The 27,843-nt window shown below is 40.9% G+C and overlaps 5 protein-coding genes across 5 annotated transcripts in view; 1 reads left to right on the forward strand and 4 right to left on the reverse strand.

The window, feature by feature from the left end:
- Window positions 1-2,782, reverse strand: part of LOC119724224 (protein Ycf2-like) — a 39,789-nt gene extending 37,007 nt beyond the window's left edge. The window contains exon 1 of the mRNA XM_038195175.1: window positions 2,400-2,782. The gene's annotated coding sequence lies outside the window, so the exon portion shown is untranslated. The remainder of the gene's footprint in view (window positions 1-2,399) is intronic.
- A 748-nt stretch (window positions 2,783-3,530) lies between these two features.
- LOC119724223 (NLR family CARD domain-containing protein 4-like) lies at window positions 3,531-14,251 on the reverse strand. The gene is made up of 5 exons (XM_038195172.1): window positions 13,792-14,251; window positions 11,799-11,916; window positions 10,884-11,009; window positions 9,882-10,259; window positions 3,531-9,462 (listed from the first exon to the last, which is right to left on the reverse strand). The coding sequence occupies exons 2-5, from the start codon at window positions 11,914-11,916 to the stop codon at window positions 7,022-7,024; spliced, it is 3,063 nt and encodes a 1,020-aa protein (XP_038051100.1). The 5' UTR covers window positions 13,792-14,251; the 3' UTR covers window positions 3,531-7,021.
- A 297-nt stretch (window positions 14,252-14,548) lies between these two features.
- On the reverse strand, window positions 14,549-19,562 carry LOC119724225 (rhomboid-related protein 4-like). The gene is made up of 7 exons (XM_038195176.1): window positions 19,251-19,562; window positions 18,702-18,900; window positions 18,234-18,405; window positions 17,561-17,719; window positions 16,977-17,219; window positions 16,265-16,432; window positions 14,549-15,935 (listed from the first exon to the last, which is right to left on the reverse strand). The coding sequence occupies exons 2-7, from the start codon at window positions 18,831-18,833 to the stop codon at window positions 15,706-15,708; spliced, it is 1,104 nt and encodes a 367-aa protein (XP_038051104.1). The 5' UTR covers window positions 18,834-18,900; window positions 19,251-19,562; the 3' UTR covers window positions 14,549-15,705.
- Window positions 19,563-20,281: 719 nt separating this feature from the next.
- LOC119724228 (NADH dehydrogenase [ubiquinone] 1 alpha subcomplex subunit 1-like) lies at window positions 20,282-23,358 on the reverse strand. The gene is made up of 3 exons (XM_038195184.1): window positions 23,139-23,358; window positions 22,008-22,091; window positions 20,282-21,450 (listed from the first exon to the last, which is right to left on the reverse strand). Exons 1-3 carry the CDS (start codon window positions 23,238-23,240, stop codon window positions 21,412-21,414), a joined length of 225 nt encoding a protein of 74 aa, XP_038051112.1. The 5' UTR covers window positions 23,241-23,358; the 3' UTR covers window positions 20,282-21,411.
- A 95-nt stretch (window positions 23,359-23,453) lies between these two features.
- On the forward strand, window positions 23,454-27,033 carry LOC119724227 (DCN1-like protein 1). Its single transcript, XM_038195182.1, has 7 exons — window positions 23,454-23,692; window positions 23,807-24,020; window positions 24,633-24,801; window positions 24,921-25,051; window positions 25,227-25,309; window positions 25,594-25,690; window positions 26,182-27,033. The coding sequence occupies exons 1-7, from the start codon at window positions 23,690-23,692 to the stop codon at window positions 26,256-26,258; spliced, it is 774 nt and encodes a 257-aa protein (XP_038051110.1). The 5' UTR covers window positions 23,454-23,689; the 3' UTR covers window positions 26,259-27,033.
- The last annotated feature ends 810 nt before the right edge of the window (window positions 27,034-27,843 follow it).

A 27,843-nucleotide genomic window follows, 5' to 3' on the forward strand; every position in this document is an offset into this window, starting at 1 on the left:
TGCAAGTACAAATAGTCCTATGGATGTAAATGAACATGCGTTGCTATTTCTGAGCAGCTTTTTTTTTCTTCAAGGTTTATTTATCAAAGAAATTTACTGGAGCGGGGTTTGAACCTGCGACCTCCGGATTGCCGTTCCGGTGCTCTACAAACTGAGCTATCAAGCCCTATCTTGATGGTGCCCCAATTTGTCAATGTCCTTGCTCAAGGGGTGCGGCTAGTCAGAAGCCACAAACCATTTTAACCCATGTAGCCAGGGATCGCGCCCAAAGTCACAATGCTAGCAACATTAGCAATGCTGCAAACCCAGGAAAGATGCCGTTTTTATTTTGTATTTTTTTTTTTTTTTTTTTTATTTATTATTTTTTAAAACATAAACTGGATGTATTTCTTTCTGTCATACATATCATTTCGATCTACCATTTTACATCTCATACTTGCACTTCTCACCCACATTTCTCCGAAGAAAATCTATGCCGCGGTCATAGACACCGTGTTATCCTATGCGCTTTTAGCCTCGGGCTACAGCCGACCTAACCAGGTCCCCAGATTTTGTTATCCCCTTCAGAAAAAAATGAATTCTAATGAGACATGCTCTGCGCGGGCCCATATCGCTCAGTCATTCTTCAACACACAGTCGAATCATTTGATTCGAAAAGATAAGCCATATCGTGTTTCGGGATCACGAACTGCCGCGCTACGCACACACACACACGCTTTAATTAATATGCGCGTATGGTTACAGATAATTATTTGTTCATGCTAATTAGGAAAGGGAGAAATTGATTGATTTGCTTAAAGAGCAAAACGCTACCGTTGCTTTCTTTTCTTTGCGTGAAAGATTTACCGTTTAATGCATATTCAATTTTGAGAAAAGAGGTTTTCTTTAACTTTCAAACATCACTAACAGTTATCATATTAGATGTCAAATTAGAATGAACCAAGACCATAAATGTTCTCTTTTCATGGTGTGGGTTATAAAGAAAAGGCCATATAACGGTTTGGCACTAGGAGCCTCGCTTTTGGGTACCAATTTCAAAAGCGTCCGCAATAAACGATACTTTTCGATTCAAGCACGCAGTAAAAATAAAAGAAAAGGGTACGTGACCCAGGTGCATATAGATGATTAGGTACATAACTGCTTTGGGTACCAATTTCAAATGCGTCCGCAATAAACGATTCTTTTGGATTCAGGCACGCAGTAAAAAGAAAAAAAAAAGAAAACGTGACCCAGGTGCATAGATGATTAGGTACATAAAAGCTTTTGGATACCAATTTCAAATGCGTCCGCAATAAACGATTGTTTTGGATTCAAGCACGCAGTCAAAATAAAAGAAAAGGGTATAGCCGCAGGTGCATATAAATGATTAGGTACATAAAAGCTTTGCAATCATCATAATTACAAAAGTGCACTACTTTTGACATTCGCAAGCTATTTATCTATATCTGGAAATGATATTATCTAACAGGCCTTCATTTTACCTTTTGCGAAATGCTAGCTAATCTTGTTAAATTCATCAATCATGTAAATGGATGATAAGAGCCTCCACTTCATCACACAATAATTCGAGGTATATTCAGCCGATATGATGCAAATGCATGTTGCCAAGGAAACTAAGGCTTCCATTCATTAGGAAATCCACCAAATGGATGTAACCATCGAAACAATTCTTGTTATTGCATATTTCATTAATATATAGTGGAGCATATTTTCCATTTTCATAAATTCATAAGCAAACTAATTGCATAAATATCTTGTCAAACAACGTTGTGTGTTTTTTTTTCTCAAAATAACATGGAAACATTTTTGGCACAAGTAGTCGGGAGAATTTGTTTGGTATCACAATTTATGGTTGAAATTATGATTGGAGGTTTCTAAAAAATATATCACTGGTAAATATTTTTCTAACAGATTTATAATGCTCACTGCAAAAAGGGGTACATTTCAAATGAATAAACAAATATTGTTCACCCGATCAAATGGTATCAATAATAATTAATTTTCTGCACAAATTTAATCGTGAGACATTATTGGAAGCCATGTACTGCCCACCCGATTGTTTGATATTGTTTCTAAAAGAATATCAGTGGAAACAATTTTCCCACAAATATTAATGATCTCTGTAAGAGTTCCATTCACTTATTCATTAACTGATTCATGTATTGTCCACACTCATATTACTCATTTTGGTACGGAAATAAATGCCAGTATGAATTGAATATTCAATTGGAAAAAAAGGCATACATGTTATTCAACTTAAAAAATGAAATTTGTTAACTATATTTGTGTTGTAAACAACAAAAACGAAAACGACAGATAGCGGGGTAGCATGTAATTATTCGCTTCCAGCACCAAATCCGAGTGATGAGCAGAAAATGAAGAGAAAAATCGGGGCTTACCTTAGTCGGATAGCTCGACAAATCAAGTCAGACGTCGCGGGAAATAACACACACGGCCACAGCAGCTCGGCATGCACTAACCCTTGTGGGGTTGTTTCCCTTTTATACTATGACCATTATGCCTCTAGATTGGCGAGAGCACAGCCATACGTTCATGGGAGAAACCACTCGCGGAATGAGGCAAGGAGATGGAGGGGCATAGACAGGAGGAGAATTCCCCCGTGATGCAGTGCGGAGAGAGGAGAGAGAGACGATCGATTAGAAAATGCTCGGTGACACTAAGACGGCAACATCCACAGTGGTCGGCCTTTAAAGGTGCGCGCACGTCTTACCTCACCCGTCTCGTGTCACGTTTTTGCCAACGTGATTTTTACATAAGGCTTAATTCTCCAAAAATATCTTTATTTATTCTTGTCTGTTAACTAATCTGGGCTCGAGTAAGACTTCACGTGCGGTGCTGTTTTCAGGCACGAAAGGTGAGGTCGGACGTCGGGAAACCATAAAGCATTTTTCTTTCGCCACTTTGAAATGCGGCTAACCTCTTTAATGGCACCGACGCCGAGGCCCAGTATGCAATGTTATTCCGTTGAGGATCGATTGCAGCGGTTAGTTACAGAGTGTTGTGACGTCATGACCAAGATGGCGTCGGCGAACCTTCCCGGGCTTTTTCATTCTCTGGCTACAATAACACACGGTTCTAGGGGTCGTGGTTGTGGGCGCTCCCATATACGCATGTGTGTTAGAAGTACAGGACATGTGACCTGTGACGTCATGTCTCCTAAGGTCGTGGGTCTAGCATACGTGTGTGAGCTTAGGTAGTTAATTAATTACATACGGTGTATCGATTTCTGCCTGGGCAGTATGATTATGTTATTCGTCTACGGTCATATTAATAAGGATGTTTACGATGTGCATCATCATAACGGTGGGGTATACATAGACGTGTGAAATTATGAATAAAAGCCCAAACAAGACAAATGTTAAAACAGCGCCCCTTGAACGTACTAGGCCTAACTTTTACTTACGAAACACGTGTCATTACATCCACGATTCTGCTGTCTGATAATTCGGTTTGAATATTTCGGGTATTTCGATCAAATGAACAACAAAAATCTGTACAAGAACAAGCAGTTGATGTTTTGTGAATCTCGCCCCACCGTTTATTTATTTATTATAATACATTTCTTTACCCAGAGTATCCCCAACAGTTTAAAAACTGTTTTCCACTGTGGCCTTTCAAAGGCTTCATACATTCTTATTATTGAATACAGTGAAGCAATGTAACATTCACAAGGCAAAACTGCATTGCTGAAACAGACTACGAACATTAACACGTTCAATACAAGTACTTTAATTTGGAAATTTCCACAAAAAGAAAGCTATATACCCAACTCCATATGTTCAACATTCAAATGCAAGGCATGAACTGGTGATTACGGGATAGGTGAAAATAAAAATCCAGCGAAACGTTTTGGGAAATTAAAACACGAAGGAGAATCCCAATCTGTTGCCTAGGCCCCTATATCAAAACTGAATTAGTCACGACTGCGTTCGAAAACAAATGTTTCCTACCTCTATGAACAAACCAACTCTGCTTTTATCGAAACAGTCAAGAATAAAGAGGTGCCAACACAAGCCACACACAATGCAAAACAAAATGGTACAATTATTACTACAATGTGGCGAAAAACCAATATTAACCTGCTATTATGAATTTTTAATTGGCTGTTATTTCTAGGAATTGTTAGCCGGTTCATTTCTCGTGGGGGCCATCCACCGTTCAATTAGGCACGACTTCCAATATTAGCCTTCTCTAAACGATGGATCATTTAAGTGTGTACACGTTTGACTCGGCAGGAATCTTAATGAGTGAGACACACAGCGATTTGACTCACCAAGGCCGCAACGCTAATGAACCGGCGTTGCCCCCGCTATGTTACGCGCTGATGGTGGTTTCAAATTGTGCTGACGTTGTCGTTGTGGATGACTTTATAGTGTGCAGGGCTTAATTGCCCATGTTGCAAGTATACAAATTATGGCCAAGCTGAAAAATAGTTATGGTTGCTGTACCAAAAAGCTACGAATTCTGATATACCCCAAAGCTAAATTGCCGATGTTGCAAGTATTATTGGCCAGGTTGAAAATAATTGATGTACCCAAAAGCTGAACATTTTCATGTACCCTAATAAAGCAACCATCTGTTATATTATTTCCACTGAATTTTAAAAGGCTTAAAGGCAAATGGAGGGAGGAACATATTCTAACCCTCCCTCTCTCAGTGACAATATGAGAGAGATACCATATCTGTCAATATATATCAGGTGACAGGTTATAACAGGTCTGAAACTGGGTTCATATTGGTACAATTCACAGGCTGTGGTAGTTTGGTTAACTGAGGATACCATGCCTTGACTGACATTGATAGATGTGGTGGGTCAGCGCTGGTGAGTGCCTGGCAATGATGGATTTAGCTCAGTAACAATGAAGGCACCAAAGGTTCACTCATGCATAACCCAGCAAAAAAAAGGCATTGACTCTAAGATGGCTGCTACGCAAGTTGTAGCAGTATTCAGGGTCACCCTATCTATCAAACACCTGCAACAGGTTTGGACAGTTATGTGGTTTAATCCATACGGGTTGTGGCAGTTGGTGACCAGCCTGTGCATATGTTATGGGAGAAGAAGAGCATCGATTTGTTGATGGTTTGTGACAGTTCTATGACTCCTATCAGTAGGAGGGTTTAACAACGATTTCCAATACTTGAGGGAAAAAAACATCATGTGGGTCTGTGCCCGTGGAGATGCAATGTTACATCTCAAAATATGATTTCCAATAAAAAAAACAAAAAACAACTGAGTTGTACTGAATTCAATGATTTCAAAATTTCATGATTTTAAGACTTGGTACAAAAGCAAGGCAACAATGGCTAGTACACAATACACATCAGGCTACATTGCGATACAAAATAGAAGTTAAAACAGAAAAAAAATACTTCTTTGCCCAGTCTTCGTACAAACAATAATCAAAGTATTTACAACTATTACAGCTGTGTTGATACTTGTGGTTTTAGTTACAAAAACCACAGCAATTTCAGACTTTTCAGCAGGCCATTTACAACCGATACATGTACAACTGATTCTTGGTTGTGATTGATAAAGATCCTTCTAGGATTGTACCAAGATCTGACCATCTAGCTTTAGTATGCGGCAGTTTGCAGCAAACTGTATATTCCAGGAACAACTGATAAAAATATAAAATACGATTTTTATTATCTCTTCATATTTACATGCAATAATCATGAAATGTACAATTATTACAGTTGATGAGAACTAGTTCTATACGTGTATTCACACGAGGCTTTGCCTCACCATCTACGCGTGGGAGAAGTCTTTGCCGCCTGTGTCGCCCGCTTCGCGGCTGAGAGGTGGCTTCGCCCACAGGCCCCACTTAATGTTCACACTACATGTTTTTTACAACTGCTACACTGTGCATTTGTCAGCGTCAAGTTACTGGAATACAGATACAAAATTCCTGACTTCAAGACAGTTATCTATTATGGTTATCAACCTTTTTAAAGCATATTCATGGGCCAAATAACCCGGATTTGAACCAATTCCATCACTGTTGATAGAGCCCCATGGCTACAATGTGCAAGGTGCAGAAAACTATCTAATAAAGAAATCATTTTGCTTGGGCAGATCTTAAGAAGTGTTTTCACAGAATTTGATTATGAGACTCATCAAAATTGTGCACAGGAAATCTGAGTAAGGTTGAGCCGAATTCAAGTCAGTTGATGCAGCTGGGGTTCGAACCTGACAAGGCCAAGGGACTTTCTGTTTGGGCCGGGGAGACATTAAGGGGACATTAAGGCTGACTTTCAGTTTATGAGGGTGATTGAATTGGCTTGGAGTCAGTACAAGATCTTCAAATGTATGAGAAGGTAGTACATGAAAGAAACACAGCAGCAGAAACAGAAAGACACATTAGGAGTTGATAGGCAGAATGTGTTCAGCCAGAGGGTGGTAGATGACTGGGACTCACTCCCCCAGGCGAAACACAAACCAGCAGAGAGAGACAGAGGCATGTTGAAAAAAAAAGAAAGATCCACTCATAGCGGATAGGCAGAATGTGGTCAGTCAATGGGTGGTAGATGAATGGAACTCACTCCCCCAGGATAAACGCAAACCAGCAGAGACATACAGGGGCATGCTCAAGGGCAGAACCCCTCATGGCTGATTGGCAGAATGTGTTCAGACAGAGGGTGGTAGATGACTAGAACTTACTCCCACCTGGAGAATGAAGTGCCAACAGAGACAGACACAAGCATGTTCAAGAAATATCCATCACAGGTGGCAAGCAGAATGTGTTCAGCCAGACGTTGATAGATGACTGGGACTCACTCCCCCAGGGAAACACAAACCAGCAGAGATAGACAGAGGCATGTTCAAGGGAAAGATCTCCTCACAGCTGATAGGCAGAATGTGTTCAATCAGGAGGTGGTAGATCACTCCCCAGGGAAAATGTAAACTAGCAGAGATAGACAGAGGCATGTTCGAGTAAAGATTACCGTTTCTGAGGTTCAGCCTCTGATGGTGCAGAAGCTGCTAAACCTCCATGTACAATTATTCTGCTGTACCACCCAGGTTATTATTAGAAAGATCCAATTCAACAAAGTTGGGAAGATCCCCAAGTGACTCAGCAACATGTTTGATGTCCTGTCCATTCAATGAGCAGTCACCCAAGAACAACTTTGTAAGGGTCCTCAACTGCTTTACCTCCATGCACCATGTTTCCGTAGTACCACCCAGGTCATTACGAGAAAGATCCAATTCAACCAAGTTGCGTTGGTCCTTGAGTGACTCAGCAACATGTTTGACGTCCTCTCCGTTTAGTGAGCAACCACCCAAGCCAAGCTTTTTAAGGGCCTTCCAGTGCTTTACTTGCTTGCACCATGATTCTGCTGTACCACCTAGGTTATTATTAGAAATATCCAGTTCAACTAGCACTAAGTTTGGAAGATCCCTGAGTGGCTCAGGACCATGTCTCATGTCCCGTCCATGGCGTGAGCGACCGCCCCAGCCCATCTTTGTGAGGGTCCTCCAGTGCTTTGCATCCATGCACCATGAATCTGCTGAACCACCCAGGTTATAACCTGAAACATCCCATTCATGTACTGCTCTCTTTGGACGATCCTTGAGTGGCTCGACAACATGTTTGATGTCCTGACCATTCAACGAGCAGCCAACCAAAACCAGCTTTGTAAGAGCCTTCAGCTGCTTGACCTGCTTGCACCATGATTCTGCTGTACCACCCAGGTCATTACCAGAAAGATCCAATTCAACTAACTTCGCTAGATCCTTGAGCGACTCAGCAATTTTTGCAAAGTGTTTACCTGTCAACGAGCACCCATACAAACCAACACTGCGAAGATTTGTCATCGAACTCATGGTAGGAGCTAGATTCATGGCACACCATGTCAAGTTACACTGGAGGACAACCAATTTGTTAACTTTAGCGAGGTGAGTACTGCCACTCTTTTTTTTAATTGGCTGGCCAGCGAGACATTTCAGGAAGTATGTGAATGATTCCAAACCATCGCTGTCAAGCCCCTCGATGATAATTTGATCAGCAATGAATGAATGTATGAGTACGTCAGGAGGTAAACGTTCGGACTGGCCTTCACAGAAACAGTGAAGTGCCAACCGACCCATCTCTGATTTCAATGACCACTTCTCTCGACAACTCCCGTGAAGTGCCTTCAGAATCACATTTGTACATGCCTCGTTTTCCCTACAACAGAAGCGCAGCAGATACTCAAACTTCTTTGGCCCCTCTGACACAACTTGATTCAGAATCTTGCGAAATTTCTCTTTATGTTCTTCTAGCAAGCTTTGCCAGTACATAGCAGCAGAGAATTCATTATAGATAAACTCAAGACTGTCGTGAGTCGCTGGTTTCCCAAGGACTCTCTGTCTGGTCAGAATACCTGCCTTCAGGGCCATGTCTAGCACCCCCGCCTTAAAGTCACTTTGCTTAAAAGACAGTAACTGACCTGGGGCAAGAACACCTTGCAAAGAAATCTTGCCAATGTCAACCAAGACTCTGGATACTTCTTCTTCTGACACATCTTCTTTTCTTTTGAAGATGAATGCCACTCCCTTATGAAACAAGCTCGACACTGTTTCTACAAGAGTGCCATCGTCTCTCCATAGTAGGCACAGCGCCAGAAGCAGCAACGGACTCTCAGCCATACCAGACAGAAGGTCTGAGGATTTAATCCTATCAATAAGCCCCTTGGCCTTATCAGGTTCATGTGAGAAAAATTTGTTCACATACTCAGGGACACTTTTGTTATTGAAACCCAGGACCTCCACATGCGTGAATGGTTCCTGAACCAGATCCCATGATACCAGTCGGTCATAATGCGAGGGGCGGGTGCTTACAAGTACAGTGCAACCCCTCAATGTCATTCGATTCAGGATATTCAGTATGGAACCAAATTTGGATTCACACAGGGAGGTAGTCTTGAACTCATCAAAGCCATCTAGCAAGATGAGGACTTTCATAGGACTGTGCTTGATAAACGTGTCCAGGCGGCCTTTATCAACACACGTGTCTTCGGCCAAGAGCTGGTTAAAGACCGCAGTAACATGACCTGAGGTCTCGTCCAGTGAGTGCATTTTCAACTTAAAGACAAGTTTGTACCTCTGCAGTACCCGACTAGAACCGACTGCCCAATCGTATGCTATTTTGTCAAAGAGTGTGGTTTTTCCACTACCCGCCAACCCTGTTAAAATAGCTATTGGGTTCAGGTGATACGCTCTCGACAGAAGGAGTATTATATCTTCATAGGACGCCAACATGAATTCATTTTCGCCCTTACCAGTTTTTAACTGCAACTTTGTGAAGATGTCCAAGATGTGTTTCATGTCATCACCCACCCATGGGAGCAACTGAACGTAGCTGCCAGTGGTCATGTACAGTGACCTCAATGACTTTTCGCAGCTGTCGGCAGCATCTTGGCCCGGACTGTCAAACTTGACCTTTTTGGACGAGCTGTGTTCTAAGACATTGCAATGAATATGAAATTGATTAATGAGGAGAATTTGTCTTTTAAGAATCAGGGTTTCTTCCCTACCAAGATTTTGTTGTGTATCTATTACAAGACCCACTGTAATTTTAAGAGATATAGTTTATGTAGACAAAGTAAAATTGATGAACAACATCATCGGAAATTTGTAAATTTTTAACTTGTTTTTACTTTTGGACTGAAAGTTTTTTTTTACGAATGAGAATAAATACGTACTTGGCTGGTGTTAAACAAGTACATTTCAAACCGGCAAGGGGCCTGCTTGCCGATAACGACCCTCTTCATTGGCTCGGACCATTATCGGTGACCAGACCCTAGCCAGCTTTAAACGTACTTGTTCAAGACCGGCCAAGCACATATTTATTTCTTTTAATAATCTTCTTAATAGTTACCTTGTGTTTGGGATGCCGTTTGTTGTGTGGTCGGCTGCTGTGGTGTACTTTGTGGATTCTCTGATTTGTCAGCAGGTGGATGCTGTGGCGTACTTTGTGGATTCTCTGATTGGTCAGCAGGTGGATGCTGTGGCGTACTTTGTGGATTCTCTGATTGGTCAGCAGGTGGATACTGTGATGTACTTGGTGGATTCTCTGATTGGTCAGCAGGTGGATGCTGTGATGAACTTGGTGGATTCGCTGATTGGTCAGCAGGTGGATGCTGTGATGAACTTGGTGGATTCGCTGATTGGTCAGCAGGTGGATACTGCGATGTACTTGGTGGTTTCTCTGATACATTTATGTTAACTGATGGCTGACCGGATTGGTCTGGATTGTCTTCAATCAAATCAAACAAGGGAAGCACAATTAATTACTCGTGGAAACGGGAATATCCACTTAAAGGGAATGTACAACATTTGCTTTTGCTTCAATTTTCAAAAATAAATGGATTTGGAGGATTAGGATGTTATAGCAAATATTGTTAAAAAGACTTGTTTCACGTTTTGGGCTTGTAGATGCTGGAAAAACCAAGAAAACCATTCATGTTCTTGTAGTCTGGTTCCCTGACCCCACTTAAGATGAAATGGAGAATTTATAGACTTTGGGGAATTGTAAGGTCAGAGAATCAGTCTAGCAGGCTTGTACCCTTTTACAGGTGTGTAATCAATTGCAAAGAGTTTTTGCAGTTTTTGCACCAAAGAGCTTGCCAGCAGTTCTCCAACGCTGGTCGACCGACCAGCGTTGGAAAAATATAATTTTTCTTGAACATGTCAGCACACCAGGAGCCACGATTTTGCAGGAATCTTTAGACTGTTATTCCCTAACAATCCATTATGGTATTTTGTGACAATCTCATCATTTCGTTTTGTGATGTTTGCAAATGTTGTATCTTCCCTTTAAGCCACTAACCATATGGGCCTAATGCTTAATTGTTTGGTACAGTTACATGTATTAATCTACCTCTGGATGTGTTGATAGTGACGGTGTAACCTGTGGGGTTGATAGTGGGAACATTTCCAGAGCCCGATATCTGTTGCATGTGCTGCAGCATTTGTTGGACGACTGCAACCGGAACCGTGCCTGGAACTGATCAAAAAGGAAAACACACGATGCCAGAACAGCTCCAATAGACGAACTCTGACAGTAAAAATAGGCCTACTGATTGGTTTCACCTAACTGCCTCACTTCCAAGGTTTAGAGCTGCGACTGGTATCATGTCTGAAAAATGGGGGGAAATTGTTGTCTGGATACTAGGCCAAGTAAACAAATGAACCAGTTCCCCTCCTGCCCAATTCCTTTTCTCACCTCCCCCCCCCCTTTGTTTGTAAGTTTTACTTTTTGATGATACTCATACATTTGCACTGTATGGAAAAACTGTACGGGGTTTATTTGTCATTATTTCCTTCGGTATTTTTAATAAACCTGTTATTATTTGTTTAAAAAAAAGGGAAAAAATCTAACCAAATTAGCTCACTTGGTTTTGCAAAAAGGTATCAGGAATGCACCAGAAACCACCAGAGAGCATCTAAAGTAGCCAGAGCTTCCAGGGCACTTAAGCGGGGCCTGGACCCCGGCCGTAAGGGACCTCGCGCTACCTCGTTCACTCCCACTTTCTCAAATCCTGGCTAAAACGCTGATCATACATTCGCAATATCATTTGCAATACACTTGTCTTGTAGATTATGCAGTTCAAAATCTGTTAGGAAAGGCGATGGCTCCAGTCCTTTGGAAACAAAGTATCAGTAAGAGCAGAGAGGGGGAAAAAATGCCCGCATCCTGCTTTATTCTAAAAGTGAAGACGAGAAACTACTCAATTTTTATTTGGCCTATACTTGCACACTGTCTGGTTTTGAAACAACAAGTGTTATTGCGTACCTGTTGTCCCGCCCTGACTGTCCGTCGTTACCACATCCACCTGTATCCTTCGATGTTCTTCTGTTGTCGTCGCATCTTCTTGACTCGTTGTAGTTTGTCTCGCTTCTCGTTCATCCATCTGATGGAAACAAATTTTGAGTAATAAGAAATCATTGCAAAGGTACAAAGGCACTAGGAGACTCTTTGGTGTAAGGCCAAGTAAAAAAAACCATGTTTAGCGTCCTGCCTTTTTGAAAAAAAGGAAGGAGGCGACCCTTTTTTTTTTAATTGCTGCCTGACCCATTTTCCAAAACGACCGACCGGGCTATTTTTCAAGATGGCCGCCAACCTTTTTTTAAATGGCCGCCACTCAATGGACTCAGGAAATGACATGCTTTATATGTGCTAGATGCAACAGACAAAGCAGCCAAAATGATGTCACTGTTTAAAATTTATCATTTTTTTCAGCGTTGTTTTTTATTTCAATAAAAAAAAGAAAAAAAAGGAGGCGGCATCCAAAAGCGAGGTGGGGCACCAGGCAGGGACACTCAACATTTTTTTTTATTTGGCCTGAATTCTTCAAATCAATTTAGTTGATTGGACTGCGATTCGTAACTTATTGTCTTGTCCTTCATCTTTTCATTTCTTTTCAATTTTGGGTAGACTAGCCATTTATATTTTTAAATATTTTATTTTTTATCGAAATTTTATCAAACCTGCCCTCAGATGAGAGCCCAAAAACCAGGGAGTTGATCCTTGGGTATATTTACTCAATTCTACCGTTTTTAAAGCCACCGTTTTTAAAGCCAAATGGTCACCATTTTCAAAAGAAGTTGTCAGTACTATTTATGCTAATGGCTCGCATAGTAATTCTCACTTGAATAGTGCACTGCACCCATTATGTGCGTAAATTACACAAAATACAAGACATTGAACATGCTTAACTAAACCAAAAAGGACAGTTAGTCTTGTAGACAAATGTAGACAAATAGACTAATTAGAATTTATACCCAGTTACCGAGTCAGTAGTTTGGCCTTATATTTTTGTTGCCATAATAGGATATTGTGTAGTTTAGAACACCTTTCCAGTAAGAGAACAAAATCCACTTTCTAGTTCTGTATAATTCACCAAAATAGCTGGCAACGTCATGGGGCAGGATTAATGTGGTGTCGATGTTTGAGCGAAATTATGCGGTAAATCAGAATATTAAATCCATGGCTTCAAGTTCAACCATGCTTCAAGTTCAACATGTTCAGTGCCAGCTTTACATCATCGGTGCACCATGACATGACAACAAAATCACTAATCAGATGATGAAAAAAACACTGTCGAAAAAAAGAGCACTTGGGCTCATTAGAGCAATTGCTAAGATTGCTAATAATACATTTTGAATTATGAGTAAAAAAGAAAATGGTGTCCTATTTTTTCTCCTAAGGCAGTGGCTATTGTTACGGCAGCCGTAACGCATTTCCCATTTTCTATCGTTACGGTAGACTGCAACCTGGCAACTTTTATAAAAAAACATGACAAGAAAATATAAAATTAGAAGGAAAAAAGTGAATTTGAACTTTATGAAATTCGGACTTTATTTCCCTTTTAAAAAAAATCCTCCAAAGCCTCAGGTTAGAAAAGGAAAAAAATTCGAGTGCAAAACTGAGATTCGAACACGCAACCTCGCGGTGCAAAATCCTACCCTCTATCGACTGAGCTGGCGCACTGCTCGATAAAACGTGGGGAAACAAATAATTATATACCTGCGTGCGTATCAAAACAATATCGTAGAGGGCGCTAAACAACGAGTGCCGTAACGATAGCCACTTCGTTCTCCTAACATGCCTAAGTTCGATAAACCCACAATCATGACAATGTCAATGAGTGATTAAAAACACCCTAAAATATCAACGAGTTAAGATCTAAAAAGTATCAGATTTAACACGAGACTTCGTTTAACCATATTTACCATTTTATCGTCATAAATAATGGTAAAATGCGATAAATGATCAAATCACCAACCTTTATTTCGATGGGCGGACGCTTAAACTGAAATCTACAATCTACAATCTACATGTATTTCCTGGTAGTCACGTCCGTCTCGTCTATAGAGGGCGGTGTCACGTTCAGCATATTAAATTACAGAAACGTAAAATGCGAGTTTTTGACAACCGGAAACATTTGTAAAAAAATTGTGCGACATAACTGTAATGTTGCTAGTTCCTAGTCAAGATCCCTAGAGGATGTTTCAGGAGGAAACCAACCAAGTACCAAGTTGCGCAACGTGAAATATTAAATTGCGCAACTCGCAAGTCGCATGACTTGACTAAACACAAAGTTTCTTGACCTCCGTAGCGCGCGTACGTCAGAGGGCGGTGTTCAATAAAGCAGCTACTGTGACTGTCAGAATATGGGCGGGGTCAAAAGTGGGGGCTACCTGTATTGTGCGTTGGCTTGTGACATTTCAAATATAATCTCTTCGTCTCTCACACATTACAAGTTTTACATCCATTCACAACTTTTTGCTTTCAAATATTTAACGATGAAAAAGAAATGAGCCATAATGTTTAGGCCAAGAACAAAAAAGTTAACATGTTCCTGGTGCGGACTTTGAAAAGCGGCAATTTCTTTTGTTATTTTTTTTTTAATAAACATGGCTACCACGACATATTTGAGATGATTTTATGTTGCTGTTTAAGCTTATATGGTGTAATCTAGAATGTAGTATGGTCAACTTGTCAAGCCAATTGCCAAATTCACACACAATACTATGCAAGAATGACAAATGAATAGTAAAATTTAACATAAATAAGCAACAAATTCACAATGTTCGAGTATATTCTTACATTTAACACAGCCCCAAATACAGTGTAAATGCCTACCACTTTACATTTAGAGAACGCTTGGTTCACCCACTGTTGACCGTTAATATTTACAAATAAAAAATTGGCCACTCCTTTCTCATTGTAAATTAGCATATAAACTTCTGATTGGATGGGCTTTCCAGGAGCCTCGGTTCAAAAACTGTTTTTCCTGTTGATCAATAAACTTTTTCTCAGTCAATCTCTAAACCTCACTTGATCTATCTTCCGAGTAAATAAAGCTCACTCAAAGCTTATGAAAAAAATCTGAATAGCATGATAAAATCTCGACAACAAAGGGTTCAGTTAGGCACAAGATTGAGACAGTGGCCTCACATAGGTCATACCAATTGCCATATGGTTGTGTAACGCCCATTATGGTTTATCTGTTAAGTAAGAATTCAGGTTCGTGTGAAGGTATAAAAAATAATATAAACAAGGCAAATAATATCAAAAATACAAGTTTTAATTTCCCGACAAAACTAACTATGCGAGTATTCACAGCATTCTAACGACCACTAGGCCTGGGCGAGTAGTGGATTTTTTTACTCGAGTACTCGCAAAGAAATTACTCGTAGATTCCCTGCTTGCAGGGGACGTATTAAGCCATGAATCCTAAACCCTAAATTGCTACTCGCGAGTACCTGCTTCTACTCACACCAGGACGAGTACTCGAGTAAATGAAACACCGCGAGCAGAATGAGAAGCATAAATTACTCCTGAGTACTCGAGTAATCAAGTAACTCCCCCAGCGGTAAAGACCACCATCTGTCAAATCTTACCAGTCGCCTCCGACGTAACTCCTCATCGTCCAAACGTCCAGCTAGGACCTTGTGACCTTTGACCCAAATTCTGGTTAGGTCACTGAGGTCAGGTTACTGTCACTAATGAATATTCATTGCATTCACGTAACCCCTATCAGTCATATCTTGTAGGTCACCTACGACGCAACTCCCTGTTGTCCAATACCTTGTGACCTTTGACCCGAACCCTGGGCTAGGTCACTCAGGTCAAGTTACTGTCACTAATGAATAGTCACTACTAATGAATATTCATAGCATTCGCACGACCCCCCCTATCTGTCAAGTCTTGCCAGTCGCCTCCGCCGCAACTCGTCATCGTCCAAACGTCCAGGACCTTGCGACCTTTGACCCGAATCCTGGGCTAGGTCACCAAGGTCAGGGTACAATCGTGGACCGTTAGGCCGCTCCTCATATGGGGGTGCACTGGGCGTGGGTGGATATGCACTGGTGCTTGGACCTGGGTGGGCAGGCATGGGGGGCGCAGGAGGGTGCCCAGTGCCACCTGTAAAGAAATTTGGGGGAAAAAACGACAAAATTTTGTAACTAGAGTTACGATTCTCACACTTAAGAGCGAAAACTGGTCAAATGTTACAATGCTGTTTAGGCTTAGAGGAACACAGAAGTGTCTTCAGTTTTGCAATAAGCAGTAAGCATGGCACATAGAGCCCAATAAGACCACATGGAATTATTTTTAAAAAATTGGGGAGCATAAATTGTTCGGAAAGTGTACAAATACACAGCATGAGTATTTGAACATGGGAAATAGTGCAAACATGCCGTGCATTTTGTTTAGCCACCGAAGGCACGGTTATGACCGGAGTTTCGACCGACCTGTTTGGAGACTAGCTCTGATGGCTTCCTGCATTTGTTCCTCCTCGCTCATTCCCCCTGCGTACTCATAGCCCCTGGGTTGATCAGGGCCCGTAGCTCCGCCCCTACCGGTCGTGCCTGCTCTGTAGTTATACGTGGCACGACCGGGTCTGCCTGCACCTTGATAACCTAACAAACATTTTAGAAGAAATTTTTAATTTTGGAAGAAAGTTAATTTCAATCTGATTAAAACAAAATGTCTTGAAAAATTCTCCATCGACTGGGCTGTAGCTGCCAAAGGGAGTTTACGGTAAACGTTGAAATAATAAAGCTAAAATCCTATGGTGCTTTACAGTGCCAATGGGGGGTGTGGCCAAGTGGTTAGGGTTTGTGACTCATGATCCGAGGGTCAGAGGTTCGCATCCAGCTGCTGGCCATAGTTGTGTCCTTGGGTAAGCCACTTTACCCCACTTGCCTCTCTCCACCCAGGAGTGTAAATGGGTACCGGCATTAGCTGGGGAGTAACCTGGGATGGACTTGCATCCCGTTCAGGGGAACAGAAATATTCTCAGTTGTTTCATGCTACTGAAACCGGAGATAAACGCCGACCTGATGGGCCACATTGGCTCGTGACAGACTTACTTACTTCACAGTGACCTGAAAAGGTGACACAGAGACGCATTAGAAAGTAAAAAAAAATTGGCTGATGGAATTGTACCAGTAAAAAACTCACCCTGTCTCGGTGTCAAGATGGAAGGAACGATATCTAGTATTGATTTCAGCGGCCCCTTGACGAAAGCCAGACCGACTAGGATCCCTGCTAGGTGACCCGTGAAAGACGCCCTGGGAACGAGGAGCTGGATGAGAACGAGCTCCGCCCAGCAGGCGTAGCGGGACGGCACGGGGAAACCCATGACATACTGGGTACCGGCCGGGGTATAATGGGTGGTCAACACCTTCAAGGCGAAAATGACCCCTAGAAAAAAAACACAAGACAATTATCACCCGTTACATATTTCAACTGAAAAAAAGATCACGTCATTGGAGAAAAGAAGCTTGCTCAGGGAAACCACCACAAGGGGCAGGAATTGCCGACAAGAATTACTGAGAGTTTATACTTAAGTGGGACTCAAACCCTAAACCTCTTACTAACGAAGGATTGATTCTTAAAAAAGGAAAATTCTGAAAAATATTTTCCACTTTTTACTTTTGTTGGGAAAAATACTTTCACGTAGAGGTAAAGGATATTTGTTTGAGGAACTTGAAAGGAAGTTTTGGGAAATTCAAATTACTGATCCTGATCAAGTTTTGTCTTACCTGAAAACCCTGCAGCGCAGGAGACGATGTAAGAATCATCGTCCAGTACCTCGGCGAGTGCCATGTTGAGCCCTATCATTGTAGCGTTAGTCAGCAAGGAAAACACCGCGATAAGGTACATGAAATAGAAAGTGCCGAACCGCCGCTCCAGTGACAGACCTAAAACCACACATAGTGGAAGGAAAATAAAATGGATTAAAAAATTTGATGAAATGGAAGTACTTATTGTCATGCGTACTCTGTGCCATGAGGCATCCCCCCCCCCCCCACAATTTGCCCATTATTTTTAAAAGGAGACAAAACTGCAAATACGTTACAAGCACTCCTAGCGATAATACTCTCCCCCCCCCCCCCACGGGCCTTTTTGATGGCAAAAATCGCGTGTCCGTCGGCAACAATCATTTGTCTGTTGGCAACTATGCTGCCACGAACAGCGCCATCTATTGCCTGACAGTGTTGAAAATCGTCCGCTTTGAAAATTGCCTCCAATAGTAAGATCCAACCCCCATCCCCCCCCCCCCCCTACCACTTGTTAATTTTGTGGTGGCCTCAGACTGGAAATTTCCTGGCTAGCGAACAAAAACAAATCAGCCACTTTGTCAGAGAAATTGCCCCCCCCCCCCCTCCCTGCGGACCCAAAACTTGGATATGTTAAGTGAGTGGTTAGACTCACCCTTCCAGAGAAACGAGACCATGTTGAAGTAGAGATGCCAATCGTCCAGATGGAACCATGCAGCCAAGGCAAGCCGTGGCCAATCACCCTGGTACCAAACGCTGTACGTACTCGCGCAGATGTTCTTGATTGTCGGAGAGCGGAAATACATCCGAATATATGGATCGAGGACCTGATTAAAAACAGAATACACAAATGAAGCCAAAAGTATATGAAAATGACTTCAACTTCATTGTATTATGTTATTATCATTACTATTTTTACTTTATTCATCTGCAACATGAGACTCAAAAAGCTGACTCATACTGGTGAAGAGAGCCGGGCAGTGCTGTTGTATAGGATTACTCTGTAATGACAATTTTATGTTTTAAATATGTTAACTTGGCCTAAAACCTATTTGAGACGATGCAATGATAATAAGAAAAATCATTCCCCCCCCCCCCCAATTTTTTTTTTGCAGGGTCATACCTTCAGGTAAATGGCGACATTGATGGCGATGGTCCCTAGGGTGGTGGGCGGGATGCGATCCAAGCCAACGCGCATCAACTGGCCAATCAGGAGGAGTAATCCAAGCCCCTCCCTACGCCGATGTCGCATCATATCGCTGGCAGTAAAAGTCTCTTTAAATGAATATATAACTGTGACTCAGAGAGGCGATCAGGCGATGCTGAAACGAAAAAGATGAAATTCTATAACAGAATATTATTAAAATGTCCACATCAGATCCTGTAAAACTAAAAGAGGAAAGAACATTGCATCCTGATGTCACTTTTTTCATCATATATCATCTCAATGATGGTCAGTCATTGCAAAAATTATGATAAGACATGATCTTGGACTCGGACTGATAAACGTTTCCAGTTTTCTTAAGAAATACTTTGAAAATGTTCTTGACTCTCCATATTTCATGCACACAACCATGACAACTTAATTACAAAACAACCGCTGTGGTGTGGCGTCCATCATGTCTGGATACTAATGATATTCTTTCCAAACTATATTTGCCATATATCTTACCTCCACTTTTCTTTTAAAATTAGTCAAATCAACGATGCTACTAGGTAGGATAAACCAACCAGCACTATCGGCCCGGCGTCAGGAAACTCCAGTTTTTGATGACAGCTGAAAGCTTTCCCACACAAATTCAACAGCCACCTTGCGCCAGCCACGACAGCTACGTCAACAGCATTGCATCAGTCACTCACGTTTATCACACGTGTCCTTAATTTTGACAATGTCATAAAAAAGCCGGGAACAAATAAATTAAGTGCTTAAAAAAGGTAAAAAGTGAGACAATGTCCATAAACTCAAACTTACTCGCCGTACTGCTAGCTGACGAGAGAGGGCGCTTTGCAGCATTTATGTACACGTGTGTATTTCAGGTTTTGAAGTCAACAGCTAGCTGCATTGCGCAGAGGGCGCCAGCTAGCTAATGCTTGGGTTTGACTCACGATATTTCTTCATATAAAATGACATCATGTAATTATCGTGTACCTAAGTGTGAAAAAAAAGGACGCCAATTAGAAACAACCACGTATCTCTAGTCAGTTGGATACGAAATTACGGGAAATTCCAAAATAGAAAAGGAAGCAAAATAGTTACTGTACAAGCAGAAGACGTGCGGTTTGATTGGTCAAAAGTTATAAGGGCAAATTAAGGCGCCCAGGTTTCTCACATATAGGGGGCGAGTGGGTGGAGGGAGCGCCCAATTTCTGTTCAACACGTTAACCATGGTCACCTATGCAGGACCGGCATATATCCAGTGGGGGCAACTATGTGGGGAGGCGCCGATTTTTTATGGGCCCCAGACAATAAACTGTAAGTCAACAACCCCGACAGGCCAACAACCCCCACCCTTATTCAATAAAATATTTGGGCTTGACACTTTTTACACAAGACTGTCTGGTGGCTTGTCCCCAAGTCTATGGTTCATTCGCAATGGGCGTTTCCCAGCCCCCCCCCCCCCATGACCCCTTGGGTGTTGCGTAACGCACTTTGACTTTCTGGTAGATAACATTTGGACAAAAGAAATCTCAAAGACACCGCAGTTCATTTCTTTTTAAAACTTAAAGTTTATTGTCTGTTTATTGAATTTCTGTATTCCAACTGTTTGTATACTTTCCCCACGGCAATCAAAGACCTAATGGCCACAAAGTTGGGTCTGAAAATTGAGATCAAAACTCATGCTGCAACATGGAGGTCTTGTAAGTAGTTATGTAATTTTCTCCACATTTTGTGAAATTTCTGCAAGAAAAGGAATCCATACTAGCCATATGGAAAGTTGATAGCTTAAACTTAAAATAACAAATTTAACCGCAAAAATGAATCTTAAAAAGCAACACAAATATCGTTCCTTTTGTCTGTTGCTGTCAGTTGGTGAATATTATTTTTTTACGTGGACGTTGTTGATAACAACTTTCTACAGAGACAATATGAACCTGTTAACTATTTACACACAAAATTATATGAAAATCTCAAATCAATAAAGAGCATTCAATCTTTTAAAACTCAATTTTCCAAATGCAATATCGTCGATAAGTTCCCACTGTGCTATCTAAAATGTACACAACAGCCAATTTTCCACAACTTCAAAATGTTCGCAGTAGATAATTTTGGTGCATGTATGTACACCATCCAAAGTGTTAGAATTTAAACTTTGTTGGTATATTTTAAGTGGAAAACAGATGATGAGCATTTGTGATGCGATCAAGCTACACGAGTCGTTTGTCGGGAATTTTCATTTGGAGATACAGGCCAAAATAGGGCGACTTCATCACATCACTTCATCACATCTCTTGGTGTTCCGACTTTCATATTTTTTTTAACTAAAGATGGTATTAGCATGTGGTTTTCACAGCAGTAACGCTGAGATTGTGCTCTTTTCAAATCTGTAATAAAAAAAATTGACCGGGGTCGATTAACGACTCATTTAGCTTGATCGCATCACATCTGTGAGTTGAAAATCTCCAAAAAAATAACGTGGGACTGGAAGGGACGAAAGAGATTGGAGCCCTGATGATATTCTCTATGATTGGTGAGTCTTGTTTTTTGGCGATTTGGTATGATATTTTGTTGCATGCTAGCCGTCACTTGTTGAGAGTTCCTTGCTGTTTTGGAGTGTAGGAGGGGGCAGGGCCCGATTGTGGGAACTCATCTCAGATGCTGACAGACATCAGGCTTAGCTTTTGAATGACATCTCATTCAGACCTTCTAGACCCTGAAGACAAAAGAAAAGATACAACGATCAAGAACTCATTATTCAAAATGCAACTTCTGGTACTGGTAAAAAAAGAGACGATTTAGAGTAATCAAGTCGAATGTCAAATTGCTATTTTAAGTTTACTTTCAAACTTCTAACAACAATTACAAAAACAAATTGATCCCATATTTCTTGTGGACTTGAAAGTAATCCATGGCATAAGTCCAGTACATGTGGAATTCTCAAGGGCAATTTGGCTAGAAACCCTGCTAACAGCGAGAACAAACAATGCTTGTCCGAGTGAGTGCTTCAAGACAAACAGCCTCAGAGCCTCTGGCAGGGTTAGGTTTTTAATAACAAAATTTATGCATTTTAAAAGTGAAAAAGACTTAAGTGTATGCCAATTTAATACTTTGATAGTGGTTTGGTGTTATCAAAAACTTCTTCTACTTCTACAATTTGATTCTTTCTTGGCAAAGTCCCCACATGTGGACATCACGCAAAGGTTGCATCACGCCTAGTTCTTAGCTACAGGAATGTTTTTCCTGGCCAAAACTTTTAAACCATCGCTGTACCTTTGCAATGTATGCCTTTCCAGTGACCATCTGATCTCGTCTATACAACCTGTATTCAAATGGGTGTCGTACTTGTCTCCTCAACTGGATCGGGGAAAAAAAGAAAAAAAGATGAACATTGGAAGTTAACCCTAACTCCCTAGGCCTTTTTGCTAGGATGTAGCCTCGATCCTGCAAAATCCTCCAATTGGCCTCATGGAAAAATAGCATATAGCCTCAATCCTGCAAATTCCTCCGCTATTTCTTGAATATGGTCCATGGAGGGGTGACCACTGCCTGAATCCTGCACAATCCTCTGGCTATGACTGTCAATAGGCTGAGGCAGAGGCAGTGACATCCTGGAGCAGTGCGGAGGATGTCAAGTATAATCAAGGACTAAATTTATGCACGGCTGAGCATAAACAACACAAGGTCCGGCCCAAGACCTTGACACAGTGCGTACTCCGAAATCAGCAACCCACTTTTGCCATGTAACCTCAATCCTGCAAATTCCTCCAATTTGCAAAAAGGATTTTGGAGGATTCAGGGCGGTTAGGGTTAAATTAAGGAAAGATGTAATCCTGACACCACACGGGTGTTTTATGTACAAAATGGGATTCATAGTAGGCCATATTCACAGTAGGTCTATCTAAATGAGCAAACACAAGTCAGCGGCTTAAGTTATCGCAATAGTCATAGACCGTCTTGTTTTCGACATCAGGATCTTTGGCTCTGGGAACTGAACTATCAACTGAATGGTTCTTGGACTTTAACCTATTCCCCTTTTTAAAAAATCTTAAGAATTAAAGAAAACTATTAATATTATAAGAAAAAGAAACGAACAAAATATCTCTGCAATCACGGATTCAATCCTGGTACCTTGGGCAGAAACAGGTCAACTCATATGCATGCCGACTCGTACACATGCTGACTCGTACCGAACCAACTCGTACACGTACCAATTCGTGCACGGGCCAACTCGTACATGAACCAACTCGTACACGGTGCCGATACAACTTCCAGATGGTAATTATTAAGGAATATGAGTGGTGGCCCAGTATGGAATTTTTTCCAAATCGCGTTACGGCTGCCGTAACAATAGCCGTAACTCGGGTACGAATTGTCAATTTTGCAAAAATAAACAGCACAAACCTTTCCACCATTCCCCAACTTCTGACAGGTGTAATTTATTCCTCCGACAGCTGCAATGCAGCCCACCATCAGGCCTAGACCTGGGAGAATCTCATACCACATGGTGAAGTCAGGATATCGTGAAAATTCACGGCCTTTCCATGAAATTTTGTCCCGGTTTCGGAACAGCACACCACAGACTTGTTCCAGTCTCAATCATCAACCTCGTATTAATTATAGTGTGGTGCTCAATTTACGACGTCATGAATGGCATCGCATAAAACGTTAAGCGTCTGGGATTCTGACCTTTGAAATTTCCCCTGGGGACGTTTGAACCTGAAATTATTTACTGAAACTTAATCATTTTCCAGTGTATTAATTATTTATCTTCATTGACGGTGACAAAAACAGCTAAACAAAAGCATATATTGAACTTTTGTTGGAATGCTAAAGCACTCGTTATCAATATTTACACAAGGAACAAAAATTACTCATACATCTAAAATAGAAATTGCCAGAATTCGACGCATGCGCAGTAAGTCCATTCATTCTATAAACAGAAGGGGGTCGACATGGTAAGTACTTACTCCCAATTTCCCCCGAATTTACCACTTTAAATAAAGCTAATTGACTTATAGACATTCTTATATGTACCATGACTAACTCATTATCACCTTGGTTTACCACAGAATAAGTTGAAGTCGTCACAAAAGGACAAAGTCCGGCAGTTTATTTCGTTCACCAAGACGGGGGAGAAGACGGCTATTTACTGCCTGTCACAACACGACTGGAAGCTGGAACACGCATTCGACAGTTACTTCACAAATCCCGATTTTTACTTCAGAGAACCCAAGCCAGCAGTTGACAAGAAGGCGTTAGACAAATTGTACAACAACTATAAAGGTGACTGCCAAATAATAGCGATTGTGAAACCAAGAAACGCTATTTTTATTTCAGCAACAAACAAGGATGACCTAGCCTAGTCCGAGTAACTTGGACCCAACTTATCGCCTTTTAGTTTTTTAACATTTGGACATGGTCTGGCAACACTATCGCCAGACCATGTCCAAATGTTAAAAAAGGCGATAAGTTGGGTCCAAGTTACTCGGACTAGACCTAGCCTAGGTCACAGACAGGACGGACAGGGTCAGGGTCACCACTTTTTTAACATTGTAAAATTTAGTTCAGTCATGTCAGTTTTAAATGGCATAAATGGCAAAGAATATATTCCGAATTTGCAAATGCGACAATAAATGTAATGAGGCTCTACTTATTAGGAGTCATGAAAATGTTTCAAGTATTTTCTAATTGGAAAGTCATGTTCATGATGTTCCTCGTTCCAAAATCGATGTTTACTTTTCCAGCATATTTGTGATAGACCTTGTACGTAGCAGCCATCTGAGAGGGCAATCAATGCCTCTGTTTTGCTGGGATATACATGAATAATGAGTTCAAATTTCAACCTTTATTCATTTTTAATGTTGGCAATGTATTTCTTTGTTTTCGGTTCCGCAGATCCACATGATGAGGATAAGATTCTGGCCGAGGGCGTGGCCAAGTTCTGCGATGACCTGAAGCTCGACCCCACCAGTCGCACGGTGCTGGTCATTGCCTGGAAATTCAAGGCCGCAACGCAGTGCGAATTCACAAAGAGAGAGTTTATTGATGGCATGACATATTTAGGGTAAAACATCAAAAACTGAGGGTTGTATTTGGGTATGCTTCCAGTAACCATGGTCATTTTCTCTTTCATTTTCATGAATTTGTTTTGTGGTTTTTCATTTTTTTCCCCCTTCTTCACAGGTGTGATTCAATTGATAAACTTAAATCCAAGCTTCCCTCGGTCGAGAGCGACTTGCGAGATTCTGCCAAGTTTAAAGATTTTTACCAGTTTACCTTCAATTTTGCTAAAAACCCGGGACAAAAGAGTCTTGGTAAGTTGTGTTTTTTTTTCAGTGTTTTATTTTCAAGAGATTTGAGTTATTGTTTAATTCATAAAATGTGATCCGTTGTATTTTTGTGTCATATCATATTTAATGCTGTCGGTTGTTCCTCTACAAAATGATCTTAAGTTTTAATTATTACTTGTTTTTTTTAATCCTCTACTAGATCTAGAAATGGCAATTGCTTACTGGAACATAGTACTCGAAGGCAAGTTTCAATTTCTAGACCTGTGGTGCAAGTTTCTCACGGTGAGTATTGCTTATTTCATTTTCAATGAGCTGAAAGTGGAGCTAGCCCCACACATTTTCAGGGCTAGAATTGGCCTGGCCAGAGGCGAAGCTAAGTTGCGCCCAAACGACAACTATTTTGGGTGGAGCTAGCTCCAGAGATAGCCCTCCATCTGAACAAACGACCCCATAGTCGTCACTTTTTGTTAATCCTGAGTGACCGCAAACTTTCTACTTCAGCAACCTAACTCAAACTTTTCTTGATCTTTATTGTTTTCATTTGGCATTTCCATTTCCCAAAACAGGAGCACCACAAAAAGTCGATACCCAGGGACACGTGGAATCTTCTGTTGGACTTTAGTAATATGATCTCAGACGACATGAGCAATTATGACGAAGAAGGTATTAACTCAGAAATGTTGTTTTCTTTTATAATAGTTTTCGCCCCAGTTGATGTGTTGGTTTTATAATCCTAACTTTTTGCATCTTGGAGATTGGTCATTCTATAAATTTGGGGTCCATTTTTTCCTGTCCCAGTTACATCTGACATCTGTGATTTTATAATTCTGATGCACTCCTTAATGCAGTCGTCCTCCAAGAGTGTTTATGAATAGCAAATTACCTACCCAACAAGTGAAAAATTGTTTGACGTTACTCCTAATGGTACTTGGATGGCAAATTACAGGACAAATGTCACACTTTGACACTGAATTTACAAAATGACCCAGATGTAATTTTTTGAAAAAAAATTGTGTTTCGCGCTTCATTTGTGTAATTTTAAGAGACAATGTAAATGAATGTATTTCTGAAAAAGTCATTTGAAATTGAGTGCCTGTTTGAGTATCTTTTTTTATTTGTAATATTTATAAAAAAAATTTTTTCAACCTTTCTAGGGGCGTGGCCGGTCCTGATAGATGACTTCGTAGAGTACGCAAGATCCACGTCACAAAACAGAAGTACGGCTGTCTGACGTCCCGCCCCCATCACTGTATCCATAGCAACCACCCGCCAACCTCTCATCACTATGTAAATATATGCATTATTATCCATACTCCATTGTAGTGTATCCCCAACAGGGGTTGTTGTGTAAATCCAAAAAATAAACCTGGATAACATTGCAAGAGGATGGTAGCCAGGCTACATTTGTGGATTTAGATACTTGGAAATCCAGTACGATAGCCTGGAAACCATACTTTTTGAAAGTAATCCGAAGTTGCCTGGATTTATTCACAACTCCTTCTGCCATAATTTTATCTTTTGCTGAAAACACTTCAGTAGACTAAACATGAAATAAGAAATCAAATCTAAGACTTTGTTTCGTCTCCGACGAATATTTCAGTTCATTCAGTGTTTTTTTTTTAGCTTCCCAAGATTTAAAGGTTATTTCTTCTGTTGTTTTTCTCTTTAAAATACTGAATTATGATACTGATATTTATGATTTTTAATGTAATTATTTAATAAATGGGAGTTTTCTTTCCTGTTCGAAGATTGCTGTACTTGGTTTGTTAAAGACAAAAGTAGACCCCAAAAGACTTGTGGCTTCTTCTGTTTTGTTGGAGTGGTACCCTGACTTGCCCGCATGGTGATAAATTAAATTACAGTAATAGTCAGTTACATTGGCAGTTACTTAGCCGTGTTTAAATTGGTCATTTCTGTCTACGGCTTTTGCTGTTAAGCACATTGGGCCTAGGCAGAAAACAAATGCTGAAGGCCAAATAAAAAAATGTCTAGCTCTTCAAAATCCTGATCAAGTGTCATAAAAAAACTTTGTTAAACTTACTTAAGGGCGTCTTTTGCCGTTCCCCCTTTATGTACATTTAGGACCTTAACTATTACTTTTCAGGTTGAGAAACAGAATTTTCAAAACATTTATTTGAACAGGAATGCCCCAAAAAACAGTTTATTAGAGGCTTGTAGCCGTGTGGTCAATTTTAGAAGGGCAAAGAATTCTGTCCGTCAGTGAATGACATGTCTAGAAATGGCTAATGCGAGAGTAAGAAATCACACAAGATGTTAGGAACATTTGTTGCCCAACATTTTTAGTTTAAAAATTAACAGCAAAATTCTCCCTTCTACCCAAAAAAACCAAAACCAACAACTTGGGAGAAAAGATATTGCAATTGATTCAGGGCATTTTTATGGGATTTCACTTTTTGATGGAAATAAAATGAACTGGTCTTAGGAAATTGCATACCTGCGTTGTTGAATCTGAGCTAAGGCCAAAAAAAAAAAGGCTCCGGTTTCTGGTATGGAGCTTGTCCAAAAAGTGGTGCGGCGACGCAGCTTTTTTTTTTTTTTACCCAACTTTTTTGCTTCAAATGTCGGCTGATGACTGCAAATGGTGCCCGACTAAACTTAGTGCAAATATATGGGAGTCCAGAGAGGCCACATAAAGCTTATTCTCGATCATAACCCCATCTAAAAACACATTGAAATTGCGCAGCAGCAGAATTCCAGTCAAACCAGTGAGTTTGGCGGTTTTGAAACATCATCTTTTATTGAAAAAAAAACTTTTTCGTTTTGCCGACGCGCATGGCTACGGCGACGCGCGCGCA

The sequence above is a fragment of the Patiria miniata genome, unplaced genomic scaffold (genome assembly GCF_015706575.1).
Source record: "Patiria miniata isolate m_02_andy unplaced genomic scaffold, ASM1570657v1 HiC_scaffold_18, whole genome shotgun sequence".
NCBI lineage: Eukaryota > Metazoa > Echinodermata > Asteroidea > Valvatida > Asterinidae > Patiria > Patiria miniata.